We start from the raw sequence: 18,430 nt of genomic DNA, 5'->3' as shown, positions 1-18,430 counted from the left end.
TGTTGCAGAACTACACATCCCATGAAGCATTGTAAAACTGACATTCACATACATGACTAGGCATGATGGGAATTGTAGTTCCTGAACAACTGGTGTGCCATAGTTTGGAAATCCCTGCTCTAAAGGATTTAAAAAGAGTGAATGGAGACTCCACCAGCCCAGAGTCCAATGGACATCTTTTATTCCTGTTATGTAGTGTAGAATGCCTGCCCATTAACAGTTTGAACCGTGTATGGCCAGCCTAAGGAACCAAGTGAAGCACAATTTCATTTCCGGTCCTATGACTCAAAGTTGACTCAGGAGAGGAGGGGAAGGCTTACTGGACTCTTAACGATTCTGCATCTCAAGGCTTGCTATAGCCATTGGAGCACCATAGAGAGTAGGATATTTACATAGGTGAGGTTGCCATTTTTTCTAAAATTGCAGTGATTTTCCAATCAGTTTAGATATACACACAGCTACTTGGACTTTGTTTCACGTATGTCTGAGTACGTGTCTACCATTGTTGACTGCCTTCTAAAAATACTGGTTAATTGGTATATACCTTGCTCCTGTTTTTCTGAGTCATAGACCCAGGACAAGCATGAACCAAGTGAGTAAGGATAATGTCAGAACTCTATCTTTAGGCCTAATGCACACTGGACGTTATAAAAAAAAAGGCCAGTAGCTTTGCCATGTTAAAAATGCAATTTTTTCACGCATTAGCATTTGCTGTGTTTTTTAGCAAAAAAAAAAAGCAAATCTCTTAACCACTTAAGCCCCGGAGGATTTTCCTGCTAAAAGACCAGGGGGTATTTTGCGATTCGGCACTGCGTGACTTTAACGGACAATTGCGCGGTCGTGCGACGCTGTACCTAAACTAATTTGACGTCCTTTTTTTCCCACAAACAGAGCTTTCTTTTGGTGGTATTTGATCACCTGTGCGATTTTTTGATCACGCGCTATAAACAAAAAAAGAGCGACAATTTTGCAAAAATAGCAATATTTTTCACATTTTTTTTATATGAAATTCCCCAAAAAAAAAAATGTAAAAATCAAATTTTTTTAACATTTTCGGCCAATTTGTTTTATCCTACCTATGTTTGGTAAAAAAAAAAATCGCAAAAAGCGTATTTTTATTGGTTTGCGCAAAAGTTATCGCGTTTACTAACAAAGGGAAAGATTTTTGTCATTTTTGTTGTTTTTTTTTAAACGCGTAATGGCGGCGATCTGCGATTTTTTTGCGGTACTGCGACATTGCGGCGGACAGATCGGACCCTTGACTGACATTTTTGACACTTTTGGGGTTACCAGTGACATTTCTACAGTAATCAGTGCTATACATATGCACTGTTACTGTAAAAATACACTGGTAGTGAAGGGGTTAACTTTATTTGGGAGGGAGGGGCTGTGTGTGTCCCTAGGGGCGTGCTTTCTACTGTGATTGGCTGTGGCTTGAGCTGTAAGGACACTGATCAACGGATCTACATACTAGATCCGTGTGATCAGTGTCTTTACAGCAAGGAGAATGACAGGTGGCTTGTTTACACAAGCTGCCTGACATTCTCCCTCTCCCCCGACGATCGCCGAGTGACCGGCGGACATCGGGTCCGCTGGTCACACGCGCGGGGTGGTCCGTGACCGCGCGGGCGCGCGCTTGCTCCCCAGACCCTCCCAGGCTAGTGACGTTAATTAACGTCACTCTGCCTGGCAGGGGCTGACCGCCGCAGTAAATCTACTTGCGGCGGTCGGCAAGCGGTTAAAGAGAATATGTGTAAATACAAACAATATGTAGATACAAAAAATTCTAGTAGCGCAAACAAGGATGATAAGCTCACTCCCCAATCACAATCACTGAAAACTTGTAAAGACTGTAGAAATAAAAAATTATATAAAATATAAAATAGTCCCAACATGGATCAGTCCACCAAAGCAGCGTTGAAAAACATATGACAAATAACGATATTCACACTGATGTATCCCTTGAGAAATCCTAATCGGTGCAGAAATAAAGGATCACCTTGACCACCACCACTGTGCTCTGAAGGGGGGAAGGTAATGCACACTCACCGACTTCACTGGCCCAGTGATTCTCACCACTGAGCAAACAAGCCACAATACAGCCACTTCCGCTCGGGACTCCGGATTGGGACCAATCAGACCAATGACAGGCTCTGCTGCATCCACTTCTACACTGTGCTTGTTTAGACTTGTATTGTCTTGGATTCTTGTTCAGCTCTCACCTGTCCCTCTTCGGATAGAGAGTTGGGGATAATCTTTTGGATCCCAATATCTTTGTCTCGTTTGGATGATCAGGATCAGATAGCGTATTCGCGCCGGGATGCTTCCGCGTTCCACGGCCGATAACCAGAAGTGACGTTGTCCGTCAACGGCCGTGGAACGCGGAAGCATCCCGGCGCGAATACGCTATCTGATCCTGATCATCCAAACGAGACAAAGATATTGGGATCCAAAAGATTATCCCCAACTCTCTATCCGAAGAGGGACAGGTGAGAGCTGAACAAGAATCCAAGACAATACAAGTCTAAACAAGCACAGTGTAGAAGTGGATGCAGCAGAGCCTGTCATTGGTCTGATTGGTCCCAATCCGGAGTCCCGAGCGGAAGTGGCTGTATTGTGGCTTGTTTGCTCAGTGGTGAGAATCACTGGGCCAGTGAAGTCGGTGAGTGTGCATTACCTTCCCCCCTTCAGAGCACAGTGGTGGTGGTCAAGGTGATCCTTTATTTCTGCACCGATTAGGATTTCTCAAGGGATACATCAGTGTGAATATCGTTATTTGTCATATGTTTTTCAACGCTGCTTTGGTGGACTGATCCACGTTGGGACTATTTTATATTTTATATAATTTTTTATTTCTACAGTCTTTACAAGTTTTCAGTGATTGTGATTGGGGAGTGAGCTTATCATCCTTGTTTGCGCTACTAGAATTTTTTGTATCTACATATTGTTTGTATTTACACATATTCTCCTATTTCATGTTATTTTATTAAGTAGCAGCATCTGTTATCACACTGTATTAGAGGTAGTTATCCTCTCTAAGCGCTTGGTTGCTTGCAAACTAGTGTTGGTTCCGGGTTGTGTGTAAGCAATTTATAAGCGGTTAAAGAGGTTGTAAACTCAAATTTTTTGTTTTTTTTCTTTTTCACCCTGAAAGAGAAACACACAATGAGCTAGTATGCATCGCATACTAGCTCATTATGCAATACTTACCTTAGAACGTGCCGCCCCCTCACCTCTATGATGGGCGACATGTTCAGTCGCCCATCTTCCGGGATCGCGGCATCCGGCCATCTGATTGGCCAGAGCCGCGGTCACGGCACGGGACTCTGAAGGAACGGCACCAGCGGCCGTTCCTTTAGAGCGTATGCGCCAGTGACGTCACTGGCTGCATGTAAGGTAAATATCTCCTAAACGGTACATGTTTAGGAGATATTTACAGTACCTATAGGTAAGCCTTATCATAGGCTTACCTATAGGTAAGAAGTGTCAGAGGAGCGTTTACTTCCTCTTTAAACTCATCTAAACTATACAAAAAAACACTCTATATGAGCAATTTTTTCTGCCAAGGGAACTGGCATTTTTTTAAGCCCAATGGAGCCTAGAGAGTGTTTTTACAGCAGAAAAACACAAAACTGCTGATAACCACCTATGTGTGTACGGACACATAGGATAACATGCTGGGGAGTTTACTGGCTGTAGAAAAGAAAAAAAAAATGCCAGAAGCCAAAAACAGCAGCTGTAAAAATGTCCATTGTGCATGAAGCCAAACGAGTGAGTTTTGAGAGGAGTTTTTGAGCTGTAAAATGCTCTAATGCTTGTAAAAGTGGTAAAACGCGTCTAATCAGAGTTTTGAGCCCATAGCTTTTTTTAACCACTTGCCGTCTGAGTACGGTAGTACTACTGCGGCAAAGTGGTTCGTTATCGTCTGACGACGTAGTATTAACGTCGTCAGACACTCCCCCTTCTGGGCGGCGCTTGCGCGCCGCCGGAGGCTCGCTCCCGCTGTTTTCATTCACAGCGGGAGTCGGGCCAGGGGAGGAGCAGCAGCGATCGCCGCTGCTCTGCCCCGATCGCCGGGGATCTAGTGTGGACATCCGCCCGCCTGTGTAAACACAAGCGGGCGGATCTCCATAGTGACAGGGAGTGACAGATCGGACTGTTCAGCATAGCTGGACATCCGATCTGTCCATGACTCACTCAGTCACCTCCCCCCCTACACGTCAGTAAGCACCAGGCATACATTAACCCCTCCCTCTCCAATAAAATTAACCCCTTCCCTGCCAGTGTCATTTTTACAGTAACAGTGCATATATATAGCACTGATTACTGCAGTAATGTCACTGGTACCCCCAAAAGTGTCAAAAATGTCAGTCAAGGGTCCGCCGCAGTCCCACAAAAAAAAAAATCGCAGATCGCCGCCATTACGCGTTAAAAAAAAAACACCAAAAATGACAGAAATCTTTCCCTTTGTTAGTAAACGCAATAACTTTTGCGCAAACCAATCAAAATACGCTTATTGCGATTTTTTTTTACCAAACATAGGTAGCAGAAAACAAATTGGCCAAAAATTTTTTAAAAAATTGGTTTTTACATCTTTTTTGGGGGGAATTTCATATAAAAAAATGTTAAAAATATTGTTATTTTTTCAAAATAAACGCTCTTTTTTTGTTTATAGCGCAAAAAGTAAAAATCGCACAGGTGATCAAATACCACCAAAAGAAAGCTCTGTTTGTGGGAAAAAAAGGACGTAAATTTCGTTTGGGTATGGCATCGCACGACCGCGCAATTGTCAGTTGAAGTCGCAAAAAGTGGCCTGGACGGAAGACAGCAAAATCCTCCGGTGGTAAAGTGGTTAAGAGGTGTTTTCTTGCTAAAAACGCTAACGTGAAAAAGCAGAAAAACTCAAGTTTTTAACAAGGCCACGCTACCGGTGTTTTTAGAACGTCCAATGTGCATGATTCTTTTTCTGGGTCAGTGACTCAAAAAGCAATGACGTCATTACATGAACATGATCGGCAAGCAACTAACATTTTTATAGGCGGGGAGCTCAGCAATTGCTGACTACATATTTCTCATAGGACAGGTTTCTTTTAACTCTAGGTATGATCTGAATTGCAAGCTTAAAGTGGAGTTTCACCCGTTTTTGTATTTATGAAAAGTCAGCAGCTACAAAAAGTGTAGCTGCTGACTTTTAATAAACACACTCACCTGTCCCAAGACCCAGCGATGCAGACAGCTGAAGCCTCGGTTCTCTCCCTCTTCTCCCCGCAGTGCCGACATCTCTAGTGTGGGCACCCGGCTGTGACAGCTTGCGGCTTCACAGCCGGGTGCGCACTGCGTGTCCTGAGTGGTCGGGCAATTTTTTGGGACCGGTGATCGGGACCGAAGATTGCAGGGAGGGGGAAGAGGAGAACTTCAGCTTGGGCTGCCTAGGTGGGAGCTGGGTATCTGTCAAATTTAGGTACCCCCCCCCCCCAATGTGGCATGTCAGGGACTCAGGAGGCCTTAAAGCCGGAAGTTCCACTTTTTGATATGAGACTAGCATGCAACAAAAAAAAAAAAAATGGACGAAAATCCGTTCGATAATCTGATCATGTGTACAAGGATTTATCTTGGTCTAGCTTGGAACACTGTGAATATGTATATGTTTTTGTACATGATGGGAAGCTGACAATACAATAGTCAGCAATATAGTGACATCAACACCCCTCCAATCTATCTCATCCATTCAGAGAACATTGTGTAGTCATAAAAATAAAAAGAAAGTGTTTTATGAACGGCAGCAGAGTTGAACAAGCAGCCCCCTGTAGTCAGTGTGCAGAGGGGAAACCGTTTGACCCCTGAAAAAATAAAATAAATAAATTACTGCTAGGGACTTCCAGATTCCTTGGTGGCCCAGCAGGTAGGACATATGCAGAATTACAATGGTCCAAGCTGAACCGATGCAAGTGTTCAATAGAGCTCATACCTGGAGTTCAGTCCCTCTAGTGGGCAATAGTAAAGTTGCACCAGTTCTAAAACCCACAGCTGATTGAAAAGTCAACCTAAACAGCTTTGAAGTAGTATTAAACCCCCCAAAAAGTATATTGCAGCTTAACAATTCTTACATATGATGACTGCATTCCTTTTCTTTTTAAGCTCTTTTCTATTTGCATCTAGTGATCCAGCCTGTAAGTCTGTTTTTTTAAAGAATAAGATGTCCTGCAGATGTAGCACTTTACAGGGAGGATGCAAACAATTTAACACTAGCAGGGATGCTTACAATGATCATCTTATTTATGTAAAAACGTAATCCCAAAAAGTAAATAAAAACAGTTTGCTGTAACTGATTATAAAGTATTGGCTTCAATTAATGTATTTAAATCTGCTAGTATATCTGACACTCCCCTTCCCTCCAGACTGACAATGCTGCTGTCTGCTGTGCCCCTTCATCCAGAGTGAAGGCACTCTAATACAGGAGGTGTGCTATTGGCCAGATCACCAGGTGAAAAGAGGGGAAAAAGGCATAAAGAAAACCAATGCAGCCACCACATCTAATGTTTGGTAAGCTGCAAGATTTTAAACTTTTGGGTTTAATACCGCTTGAAGGGACAAATGTTACAATCGGATGTTATATTTGCCCTATTTTATGCAGTAATGTCACCGATAATGTTCTAATCCATATGGATCAAATGATGGCGCATGGATGGCAAACACAGAAAATGCTGCTAATGGTCTTGTACCTAAAGCACACTGTATTGTCTTGTCTGGGGTCCCTTTAAAACTTTAACGGCCGTAGTAAATTCCCTCCACAGAGTCCAGGCAGAGGACTAGAAGAGCTGGCTTTCTTGTCCATCTATCCAGGTTTCCTCTGTCCATTTAGTGCTCCATGTTGCCTGCTATAAGCAGCAAGCAATACACTTTGATGGCTGCAGGCTCCTAGGGGGTGGGGCTATAAAATGATGTCATGTTGACTGAATTTATAAACCGGGGGAATGGACAAGATGGAGAAGGTGGGAAGGAGCTGGAAGGAGAGAGGAAGAGTCTGGGAAATGGTGGCATTTGGTGGTTTGTAGTTGGGCACATGTGAGGGTGTTGTACAGAGCAGGGGAAGGATGGATAGGTTGGGATAAATTGTGGACCCGGACTCGGAGGACAACTGTGTGTATTACAGGATCTGGCCTCTGAACTTCCTGGAGGCTGCTGCTTCTTCCACTTTGTTCTCCGGTTCTGAAACCAGATCTTGACTTGAGTCTCCGTTAGGTGCAGGGTCAGAGCCAAGCTGAGCCGTTCACACACCGACAAATAACGGCTACTTCGAAAGCGACTTTCCAGGGCCACAAGCTGTTCATAGGTAAAGGCGGTGCGGGCCCGCCGGGGCTTAGAACTGGCCCCGGAGACCTTTGTGCTCTGTTGATTCTCTGTCTTCATTAACTCTTCTTTTGACCCGAAATCTAGGGAAGAAGGTCCAGCTTCTTCTTTTGGTCCAGACACAATGTCTTTGCTCACATCTATGAAGGTGCAAAAGAGAAACAATTAGTAAGGATTTCAGTGAATGATATAGAAAAAATTAAAATATTGGTGCTTGATAGTTTATACTCCTGATGCCCAACCAAGGCCTGGGGGCCACATGAGGCTCCTTTGGCACACTTTGTGTGAGCACCAAACCAAAAATATTATTCAATTAATTTTAATGATCAAAGCAAATCCCCCATCCATCCAGGTCTCCATTCTTTATTTTGTTGAAAAACACCCCTAGCACTTCTGGTTGTGGCCATCTTGAGCAAGGGCAGATGATTCATATAGCATTTTCTTCCTGGAATCCACCTCCCCTTAGCTCAAGCATGCATGTAGAAGGGTTTGCTTATCTGAGAAAATCCCTCTTCCTCTCATGAAGACACCTGGGATGTATGATATCATTTGTCTAGGAAAGAAACCCAGAAGTAATTGAAGAAATGTATAAAAAATGTTTTTAAAGCAAGTAAATATGATACTTTCCTATCAATTTACTAATGCAAGCAGCATAAGGATTAAAAATAATCAATGTTGATTGGGAGAGTGAAGCTCCACTTTAAGCGATTGAAGTACAGTCCCATTGACTTTAGTGGGTGAGTTTGACAGGCATTACATTTGTTCTCATTACAGGTGCAGACTCGACTTCCTTCTTAGAAGTACCGCATCACAATAGCTCTGCTTCCCCCTAACTTTGTTTGAGCGCTTCGCTTTCCCACTCCTCTCTCTGCATGACCGTTGTTATCACATGAGCACTGTAGTCAGTGACGGGACAAGGTCATCCAGAGCCGGGGCGACCATGCCAAATAGCGCCCCCCCCAAACAATATGAGCATTAAGCGTCAGCAAAAAAACCCCCACAAAAAAAATGAACGATAATCTGCATTCTTACCCCCAAAGCATAAATCCCCCCCCCCCCCCTTGCTGAAGTCTTTGTCCCCTATTCCCCAAAAAAATAAATAAATCACCCCTTCTAGCACAAATCCTTTACCCCTAAAATTCCCCTCCTAGTACACATCTTCTCCCCCCACTTCAAGTGCCCCCCCCCCAGTGTAAATTCCCTCAAATCCCGCCTCATAGAACAAATCTCCTTCCCTCCCAACACAGATCCCCCTAAATCACCGCTCTTAGCTTTTTTTTTTTTTTTTTTTTTTTGGGGGGGGGGGGTAGAGGGAGGATTTGTGCTAGGAGGGAAGATGGGGGGAGGGGAGGGGGATGTGTACTGTAATTTGAGGGATTTGAAGTGTAAGTATCCAACGATACTTGTTAGAAATCAGTGACTCGGAGTAAAACTGGCCATAAATCAGTCATTTTCTTTTGTTCGACCAGCGGATTGAACGAAAAAAAAAAAAAAAAGGAATTCTTGATTGACTCTTGATGGGGATGGGGGAATCCCTCCTGCTGAACTACCGTATTGTGACAGCAGAGAGATTTCCCCCACCATCGGAATACACTAATCCCAGAGTTGTATAAAGTACTCGAAACCCATACTTGGGTAAAAGTACAAGTGCTCGATCAAAAAGTGACTTGAGTAGAAGTGGAAGTGCTCGATCAAAAAGTGACTTGAGTAGAAGTACTAAAGTATTCAACATTTTTTGTACTTAAGTATTGCAAGTAGTTTTTTTTAAAAATGTTGCTACTCAAGCACTGAAAGTAAAAGTACCAGTAGTTTTGAAAAAAAAATTGCTACTCAAGTACAGAAAGTAAAAGTACAAGTACTGTGTTATGTAGTTATAAAAGAAAGAAGTCAAAAGTTTGAACATCATATTGTTTTTTATTATTTCAAATGCAGCTTTTATTCATACATACAGTAGCATTTATTTTCGTATGCGCTGATAATACACATGTTTTGAGCTTCATGAAACCTGCCATCTACTGTTCTGGCAATGGTAATTTTTATAATTATAACGAGTAACTATGCAGCACAAAAAAAAAATATCAGAGTAGAAGTATTGAAATCATCGAAAAAAATGTAGTGAAGTAAAAGTGGAAGTAGGAGAAAAAAATTCTACTCTAGGAAAGTACAGATACCGCCTTTCGGTACTTAAGTACAGTAGTGAAGTAGTTCTACTTAGTTACTATACATCTCTGACTAATCCGCACCAACAGCTATAGCCGCCGGCACTGATTGAGAGAAAAATTTTCCAGTGGGCTGGTTCCACACAAGTCAATTGATCAACTTGTGTACAACCAGCCTGCCCGTACATGGATCAAAATTTGGCTGGTCCTTGGTAAACCGACCCAATTTGGATCCATTTATGGCTGGCCTTAGTCAGGGATCAGCATGGCAACCTGCATTTTCAATAGTGGGTCAGCAATGGGAGCCTCTAACTAAAGGATTACTTTAAAGGCTGTTCGGTTTGATGTTGGCATCTTTACATACATAAATGTCACAATACTTCTTTAGGCTACATTCATACCTCTGCTTTTCAGTGTCCTGCATTAACAAAAATGGGAAATCTCCGGAAAATGAATAGAATTTGGTAGCATTCTCATCTAAGAAATTTGTCTTAAAGTGGTTCTAAAGGCAGAAGTTTTTTTATCTTAATGCATTGTGCAGCAGCCCCCCCCCCCCCCCCCCCAATACATACCTGAGCACCATCTCAATCCAGCGATGTTGCACGAGAGCCTCGACTGTCCAGGACTTTCCTTCCCGATAGGCTGAGATGCAGCACTGGGCTCCATTGGCTCCCCATGCTGTCAAAGTCAGTGAGCCAATGAGGAGGGGGGGGGGGCAGGGCCAGGCCCCAGCTCCATGTCTGAATGGATGCACACACAGCAGTGGCTCGGCTCAGGTGCCCCCATAGCAAGCTGCTTACTGTGGGGGCACTCGGCAGGAGGGAAGGGCCAGGAGTGACAGGGAGGGGCCGAGAGGAGGCGGATCTGGGCTGCTCTGTGCAACACTATTGCACAGAGCAGGTAAGTAACATGTTTGTTTTAAAGAAAAAAACACACAACACAAGATTTTAATATCACTTAAAGCTGGCCATACACAATCTGATTGTACAGTCTCTATTCAATCTCCTTTAGATTTACCAATACTATGTAACAGAACAATCCATTTAATTTGCATCAAGTCAGGCAGGCCCTTGCTCTATATCAGGGATCCTCAAACTACGGCCCTCCAGATGTTGCAGAACTACACATCCCATGAGGCATTATAAAACTCTGACATTCACAGACATGACTAGGCATGATGGGAATTGTAGTTCCTGAACTGGAGGGCCATAGTTTGAAGACCCCATCTCTATATGGTTGATGGTAGATTTAATGGAGATTGTACCATTGTATGTCCCGAGGACCTCAGAGGGCTGGTGGTATTCGTAGGGTGCAACACTGGAATAGCCCTCTCTTCTACTAGTTAGACTTACCTATTTGGAGGATAGCGCACACCAATTACATTGGTTTAGGTTTTTCTTTGTTTTGGTTGTCATTTTACATTGCGTTTCCTTATTGTCCAAGAGGAATATATATTCAATGTGCAATGTACAGGCTCTGAGAATTTATATGTACTAGAGAGAAAACGATTTCCTGTGTATTTTATACTTGCGTTGTCTGTACTTGTGGCATTTGGTTCAATAAAATATAATTTTATTTTCTTTTTTTAATTAAAAAGAGAAGGAGATTGTACAATCAGATTGTATAGTGTATGGTCACCTTTAGGTTTTAGTGGTTCTGTAAGTAAACACACATCTCAGAACCTCTTGTAGCATTTCGCTGGGACTTGTAGATCCTCAATCGTTGGAAAGCCAAAGCAATATTCAGAATATTCCTCCTATCACTGTCTTGTATAATAAGAAGACGCTGTCTGCGGTGACCTGTGTCCCTGACAAATAGGTGACAGGGCAAGCACAGGCTAGAAGATTTATTAGGCAGGGTTATTAAGGAGAAATTGCTGGCTTTCTAGTCCTGATGAAGTGACCGTCCCGTGATGAGGATCGATAGCTGTCATCTCTGCCATACAGGGTCTTCTCATCAGACAGGAAGCCTGTGCACAGAGATAGGCAGCAGCCAGTAATGGGATATTGATCACTGCCAGGGACAGCAGTCTTACAACTAAACCTACCTGCCCCTGCATCCCATAGGGGCCAGAGCAATTACAGGGGCCCTTCGCCTCCAAGTAATCAGCGAGATTTATCTCTGCTTCCGGACAATGGAAACCTAAAAAAAACGGTTGTCGTCTGAGTTCGCAAGTTTTGCAGATTGGTCCATGGAAATGTTTTTAACAACTTTAATTACTGTATTCCTTCTCTTCTGTACGTAAGGTTCACTGAATGTAAACGCCATCATTAAATGTCTCTTGATTTCTCCCTTTTGGTCTGTTAAATAAATCATTGGAAGCATTTTATTAAATCTGATGAACAAGTGCAAAAAAAAAAAAAAAAAAAATGCACATAGAGCGAATAGCTTCCTGTTCTCTCTGCCTCTGGACTGTTATCAGTTGTCATTTTTTCCTGCTACCTTTGTGGACTACAAAACACCTCCCCCTGCTATGAAGAAGTGAGGGAGGCGTTATGTAGTTTTCACATACTACCTGTTCTAGGGTGATAATGCTACTCAGTATAATTGCCACCCTTGAATAAAAGGAAACAAAGTGTGAAAAAAGAAAACAAATGCAGCCACCACATCTAAGGGTTGGTAAGCTGCAATACTTTTCCATTTTTGTTCTTGGAAAGATTGTACTACTGAAAAATCTTGGTGCCTCCTTTATGTGAAAGACACTATTTTGAAGTAGCAATGTCTGCTTTTGTCATAGGACTGTTTGATTTCTGAGTGCCGGTTCACATTAGTGCGATCACAGAGATCGCATGTAATTCAGAGCGCACTGCTCCTAAATTACCTGGGATCTCTGTGCGGTGCAAATTCAGCCATACAGTTTGTATGGCTGAATTCGCAGCACAATCGCACTAAACACACACATTTTTTTAATCTGCAGCAGAATTGGATTGCATAGTGGTTCACACTAGTGCGATCCGATTCTGTGCAAACTTGCAGATCGCACTGCGACATGCGATTTCAACTGGGGGTGTCATTAACTTTTAATTAACACCCCCTGCGTATCGTATATGGCAGTGTGAACTGCCAGGGGTGCAGATGCGATGCGGGAACACGCTGTATATTCGCAGCGTTGCCGCATCGCACAAATGTGAACCAGGACTAAAAAGATTTTGTTGCTGCAAAATCCTGCTAGAGAAAAAATAAACATATGTTGCAAATTTATTTTTCTTTATGGATTTGATGCATAGCCAACAAGGGCTCTGAGGGCAGGTAATGTCAGAGAACCCCCCCCCCCAACGTCTACAGACCAGTAGGTGAAACATCCTCTTTTAGGGGCCGTTGCACACCATGGATCATGCAGGAACATGCTGTGTGTTCCTGTGCGATTCTTATGCGATCCAGGTGCAGCGCAATTTCAGCCAATTCATTTGCATGCACTACCTAATACCATGGTCAGCAACCAGACCACATAGTACTACTATACCATGTGAACCAGTGCAGGCAAACGCACTGTGTTTGCGACCTGCGCTTGGGGTGTCATTGAGTTAACACTGACACCTGCTGCAGATCGCAACTGCAGTGAGTTTTGAACGCGGTGCAGGAAACTTGCACATATAGTGGTTTCCCCACCATGTTCTGGCATGAATTGGCCTTTTCAAATTTGTACGACCTGAAAGTCACACAACTTGAAGCAATGCCTGTGTAATTTTGCGGTCTATGGACCTCAAGTCACATCAAAGTCAGACCAAAGTATTGCAGAGAATACTTTGAAGTCGCAGTCGCACAGATATGAATGGTACTTATTGGAAATGATGGGGGAAAACTTGTAATGCGACTTTGCAGGACAAGTCGCACAAGTATGAAAGGGGCCTAAGCCAGAGAAAGGCAACCTGTAACCTTCCAACTGTTGTAGAACAAAAAAGGGTCAGAATGCCCAAAGAGATTAACCCCCTCAGTAACAGCACGTTTCTCCATAATGTCCTGACATTTATTTGATAGGTCTAGTAACAAAGTGGAAGGGACGCATTTTTTTTATATAGCAAAATAAATAGAAAATTAAAATAAAACATGGCTATTAAAGCGGTTGTATCCTCCTAAACAAAAAAACAAACCCTGCAGAAGAAAGGCATCGCATACAAACTCATTATGAAATACCTTAAAACTAAGCCCCGACACGGACCCCCGGACACCGCTGAGGGAGCGGTCCTGTTCCCTCAGCGGCTCTTCCGGGTTCGGCAGCTCCGGCGCTGTGAGTGGCCGGAGCCACGATGATGTTTTCTTTACGGCAAGGAGCCGGCAAAGAGCTCTGAAGGTCCGCCGGACCTTCAGAGCGCATGTGCCGCTGGTGTCAGCGGCTGCATGCAGGGTGAATATCTCCTAAACCGTGCATTCATTTTACCTACAGGTAAGCCTTATCATAGGCTTACCTGTAGGTAAATGTTTATTGGCGGACTATACTACCGCTTTAAATACTACCAAGCAAAAACTCTGTCTCAATAATAAATAATGTAAAACTAATTTGGGTGTCATGACAGAGTAATTGTCAGACAAACTATCACAACACTGGAAAAAAAATAGCCTGGTACCGAAGGGGTATTAGAAGCTGGAAAAAGTGTGGTTCAAGTGGTTAAAAATAACAAAAAAAAAGTGGACAAGCAACAAGTTACCTGTGACGGCCACGCAAACAAAGTGAGGCTGGATACACACTATACAACTTTTGTTGTTAAATTTCCTTTAGATTTACCTTTTCTATGTAGTGCAAGGGCCTTCCTGACTGCATACAAATTGAAAGTGTTTGGGTTTGACCTCATATTATATGGTTTTGGTAAATCTAAAGAACATTGTATAGTGTGTATTCAGCTTAGGTGCAGGAGTATGACAAATTGGAATTGGTCAGCCTCAAGCTAAAACCACCAACACATGCTCCTGTCCTCCTCCCAGGCTTTATTGTGAATTCATTTCAAAGTGAACTATTTGGGTCTAGGTAATACATCCCTTCTGTGTATGGTATAATGCAGAGACCTCTTCTTACCTAATATTTTGACTGAATATGCACAATAGAGGCTCATAATGTCATTACTCTTGGGTTGATTCATGAAACCTGGAGAGTGTAAACTCTGGTGCAGCTCTGCATAGAACCTAATCAGCTTCCAGATTGTATTGTCAAAGCCTAATTGACCAAGCTGAAGCTAGAAGCTGATTGGCTACCATGCACAGCTGCACCAGATTCTGAGTGCTCCAGTTTTAGTAAATAGTGCCCTCTAAAGCCCCGTACACACGCACAGATTGTTGGCCGTAAATTATTGGCCAACGTCCAATCTGCCTTGTTAGTATGATGCTTCCGACAACCAACTGCGAATTTTCGGCCAAAAAAAATCTGGTGTGCATGCTATAAAATTTTTGTTGGCCAACAAAGAACGGCCGATTGTTCCTCGGTCAGTACAGATTTCGGCAGACAAAAATCAGATGAGCAAGACTGGGCATGCTCAGAGAAGAAAAAAAACACGGAAAGTAAACCAGCACATGACATCACTTCTGAAGTTGGTTGTTGTTGGCCAACAAAAGTCCAGTGCAAGTCTAGAGCACATTTCAACCAACAAACAAACAACACTGGACAAAAGTTGGCCAACAATCTGTGCGTGTGTACGGGGCTTATGTCTATTTCAAGATGAAAAAAAAAAAAAAAAACAGCCAGGGTCAAAATAAATCCTAAATTCACATAGAAACATTACTCAAGCTTAAAAGCACTCAGCCAATGCACCATTTATATTATTGTCATTGGAAAAAAGGTGGTCCATGAACACAAAGAATACATTAAATCTGCTTAAAGACACGCTATTTTTATTTAGTGGGACTTTATGCTGCCCGAGATTAATAAGGCATGTTTTCCATTTAAAATATATATTTATCAATACATTGCAAAAAAAAAAACCTTCAAATTAAAGAATTGCTGTAACCATGATAACAACTATTGCAAATAAATATGTGAGACAGTAAACACATGGTAGGAGGCGAGCAACTGGGAATATTGTTTGGATTTTAATATATAGGTCTGAATTTTGTTGAATATGTTTGGGTACTACAGAAGTTCCTTTATTTTGTAAGGCTTTTACAATGTATCAATAAATATATATTTTAGAGAGGGGGGAAAATGCATTATTAATGCCTGTTTCCAAAAAGTCCCATAAATATATATTGTAAATAAATATTGTGAGGTTGATTTACCAAAGGAAAATAGAGTGTGCACTTTGCAAGTGCAGTTGCACTCGTTTTCTCCAGAGCTTGGTGAGCCCTCGTTTACATTGGAGCGACTTGTCATGCGATTTGACAGGTCAAATCGCACAAGTTGCACCCTATTGTCGGCAATGGCCATGGTCAAATCGATGCAATGCAGACTTTGCGGTGCCGCATCAATTTGAAAAAGTATTTTCTGCACTACTTTTGGCGATTTCGGGCATGACTTGAATAGACATCTGTGCATGAAACTTTAAAGTCGCACTGACATGCGGCTTTGAAATCATGCAATTTCAGATAAAGTCACATAATTTCAAAACTGCATTTAATGTGAACAAGAGCTTAATGTGGTAAAGCTCTGTTGACTTCCATCATTCAATCACGTACAAGCAAAATGCTTACACCTAATTGAGTATTCTTTACAAAGTTAATCTTTACCACATTGACATTTACTAAGAAAAAAAGAGTGTAACTGCACTTGCAAAGTGCACAGTCTATTCGGTTTTAGGAAATCAACCCCAGTGTGTCTTTGATATGGATAGGGATGTGGTGCCTATGATCACCCACCAATCCAATTCAAATGGTACATCTGCAGAAAGAAAATGTATACCACTCCAAAAATGTACTACTGATGTCTAAAATGCTAATAATGAACAGTTGAGTGCCCCACCATCTCACCTATTTCCTTTTCAGATTCTCGAGAACTCTCACTTGTTGGTCTCTTGTCTCCAACTTGATTGAGAATGTCCACAATGGAGAAAGGAGTGTGGAGATGTTTCCGATTGGTAACTTTTTCTTCTGAGCTATCACAGTTCAGCATGCCCATGGTGATCCAGCTGGAACTTGCCAAGCACTGGGGACCTGGAGTCCTACTTAGGTATCCTGTGAATCTGATGAAGAATATCAACTTGGGTAGATCCGAGTCAGGTCAGGGGCTCTGCTGATCCTTCCAATGCCCTCGGTGTCTGACTGTCTCTGATGACAGGTGTCTATGTGCATCTCTGCTTTAATGGGCATCCCATAGAGGAGGAGACACAGCAAGCAGCCACGAGACAGAAGGGAGGAGATGACACTAAACTGGAAAGAGAAGAGGGACAAGACAGGGGGCGGAGGAGAGAAGTCTATTTATCTTTGGTACCCAGTCCATTTTATTTGTCCTTGGTGTCCTGCTATTGTACTCTTTCATTGCCACAATTACCGTGCATTTACACTACCCCATCCTGTAATGCAGCTCTTTCATCTCACATCTGCCCCCCATCTCAATCATCCATTTAATTCCTCATCCATTTGGTCTTAATCTCTAAATTAGTGTTGGTTGGTTAGCTATAATGTGAATTTCAAGGTTTGGATTAAACCAAAGACATCAACTCATCATTGTTCTCCAGTTTTAGATTATTGTGGGCTCTATGTGATTCACAATAAAAGCATGCTGGGTTCGATTTCAGAGAGGGATGGGTGTGTAGGATCAATCCCGTAAGAGTTAAGCCCCGTACACACGTACCGATGGTCGGCTTACAAATGTTCCTCTTTTCTCCCCGGGATGTCGGTGTCTGCTGAAAAGTGCAAAGACAGCACAAGGACAGCACAAGAATTTTGTCCGCCGACTGCAGAAGTGATGTCATGTAATGGTTAACTTTCCCTGTGTTTTCTATTTTCTGAGCATGCCCAGTCTTGCAAATCTGCGGTCTGTCGGCCGAATTGTGTACTGACAGGCGAACAATCGTCCGTTCTGGTGTCGGCATACAAATATTTTCATGTTTGCACGAAAGACTTTTGTCCGCGGATTGTGCGCAGACATCTGTCGGAGGCACCATACTAACACGCGTACAATCGGCAGATCCTTCGTCCACCGACGTTTGTATGCCGACGATCGGTACGTGTGTACGGGCCTTTAAACAGATGCAGAAAATTTAATTAAGGGTTCTACAAATGACATACAAAAGAACGTTGTATGAAGATTTTTTTTTTTTTTTTTAATATAAAAAGATTTTTGTAAAGAGTAGAACTGAATGAATCCACTCACACATCACAATCATTTAATTTAAAGCGTTTGCAAAGGTAATTCTAAAAAAACATTATACTTACCTGCCCCAAACCTTCTCTTCTTGGGTCCCCTGCCGGCGTCCTGTCAGAATAATGCTACCCATCAGAAATTGTAACAGAAGTGACGTTCTGAGCTAAAATTCCTTAGTATGCATGCGTCATGCGTTCCTACATGGCCGCTATGCGTTCCAATAGGTTTCCTAATCTGACATAACACGAAGCAGCGGTGGTATCTTCAAACACACAGTGATGACCGCACACCGATGTAAATGAACATGTGAAGTTTATACACCCCTGTAGATTCAAAACTGGACATCAAAACATCACGGACAAGGACAAAAAGGTTGACGCGTTTCCTGAGTTTACACTCGCTTACTCATAACCACGAAGCAGCGGCGGACATCTTCTTACACCCACACAAGTCTTCAATTTCACACTTATTTTAGCAGTAAACTCACCTTATATACTGAATCACAGTATGACATTTGCATTATTATTGTATTATAGTAAAAATAGCCAGAAACCTGCAGGCAGAAGGTAGCGAAGGCCATCTTGGTACACGCCGCACTGCACAGTGACAAAGTGATTATATTGTGAAATAGACTATTTCAGTATATAAGGTAAGATACCTGCTAAAACAAGTGTGACATTGAAGACTTGTCTGG

At 42.6% G+C, this 18,430-nt stretch overlaps 1 protein-coding gene across 1 annotated transcript; it reads right to left on the bottom strand.

Annotated features, from left to right (window-relative positions):
* Window positions 1-6,781: 6,781 nt before the first annotated feature.
* On the bottom strand, window positions 6,782-17,154 carry NKX1-2 (NK1 homeobox 2). The gene is made up of 2 exons (XM_082268286.1): window positions 16,401-17,154; window positions 6,782-7,490 (listed from the first exon to the last, which is right to left on the bottom strand). Exons 1-2 carry the CDS (start codon window positions 16,546-16,548, stop codon window positions 6,919-6,921), a joined length of 720 nt encoding a protein of 239 aa, XP_082124412.1. The 5' UTR covers window positions 16,549-17,154; the 3' UTR covers window positions 6,782-6,918.
* Between the last annotated feature and the right edge of the window lie 1,276 nt (window positions 17,155-18,430).

This window comes from Pelophylax lessonae, assembly GCF_965119305.1.
Source record: "Pelophylax lessonae genome assembly, chromosome: 9".
Taxonomy (NCBI): domain Eukaryota; kingdom Metazoa; phylum Chordata; class Amphibia; order Anura; family Ranidae; genus Pelophylax; species Pelophylax lessonae.
Note: the sequence above shows the minus strand (reverse complement) of the source record. Positions and strands in the feature narration are given on the sequence as shown.

What these genes read in the sequence shown, in the direction of transcription:
- NKX1-2 (XM_082268286.1), bottom strand. Translation starts at nt 16,548, where the DNA reads ATGGGCATGCTGAACTGTGATAGCTCAGAAGAAAAAGTTACCAATCGG. An exon ending in AGAATCTGAAAAGGAAATAG is followed by an intron (nt 7,491 to 16,400) that starts GTGAGATGGTGG and finishes GCACCTTCATAG; the next exon opens with ATGTGAGCAAAGACATTGTG.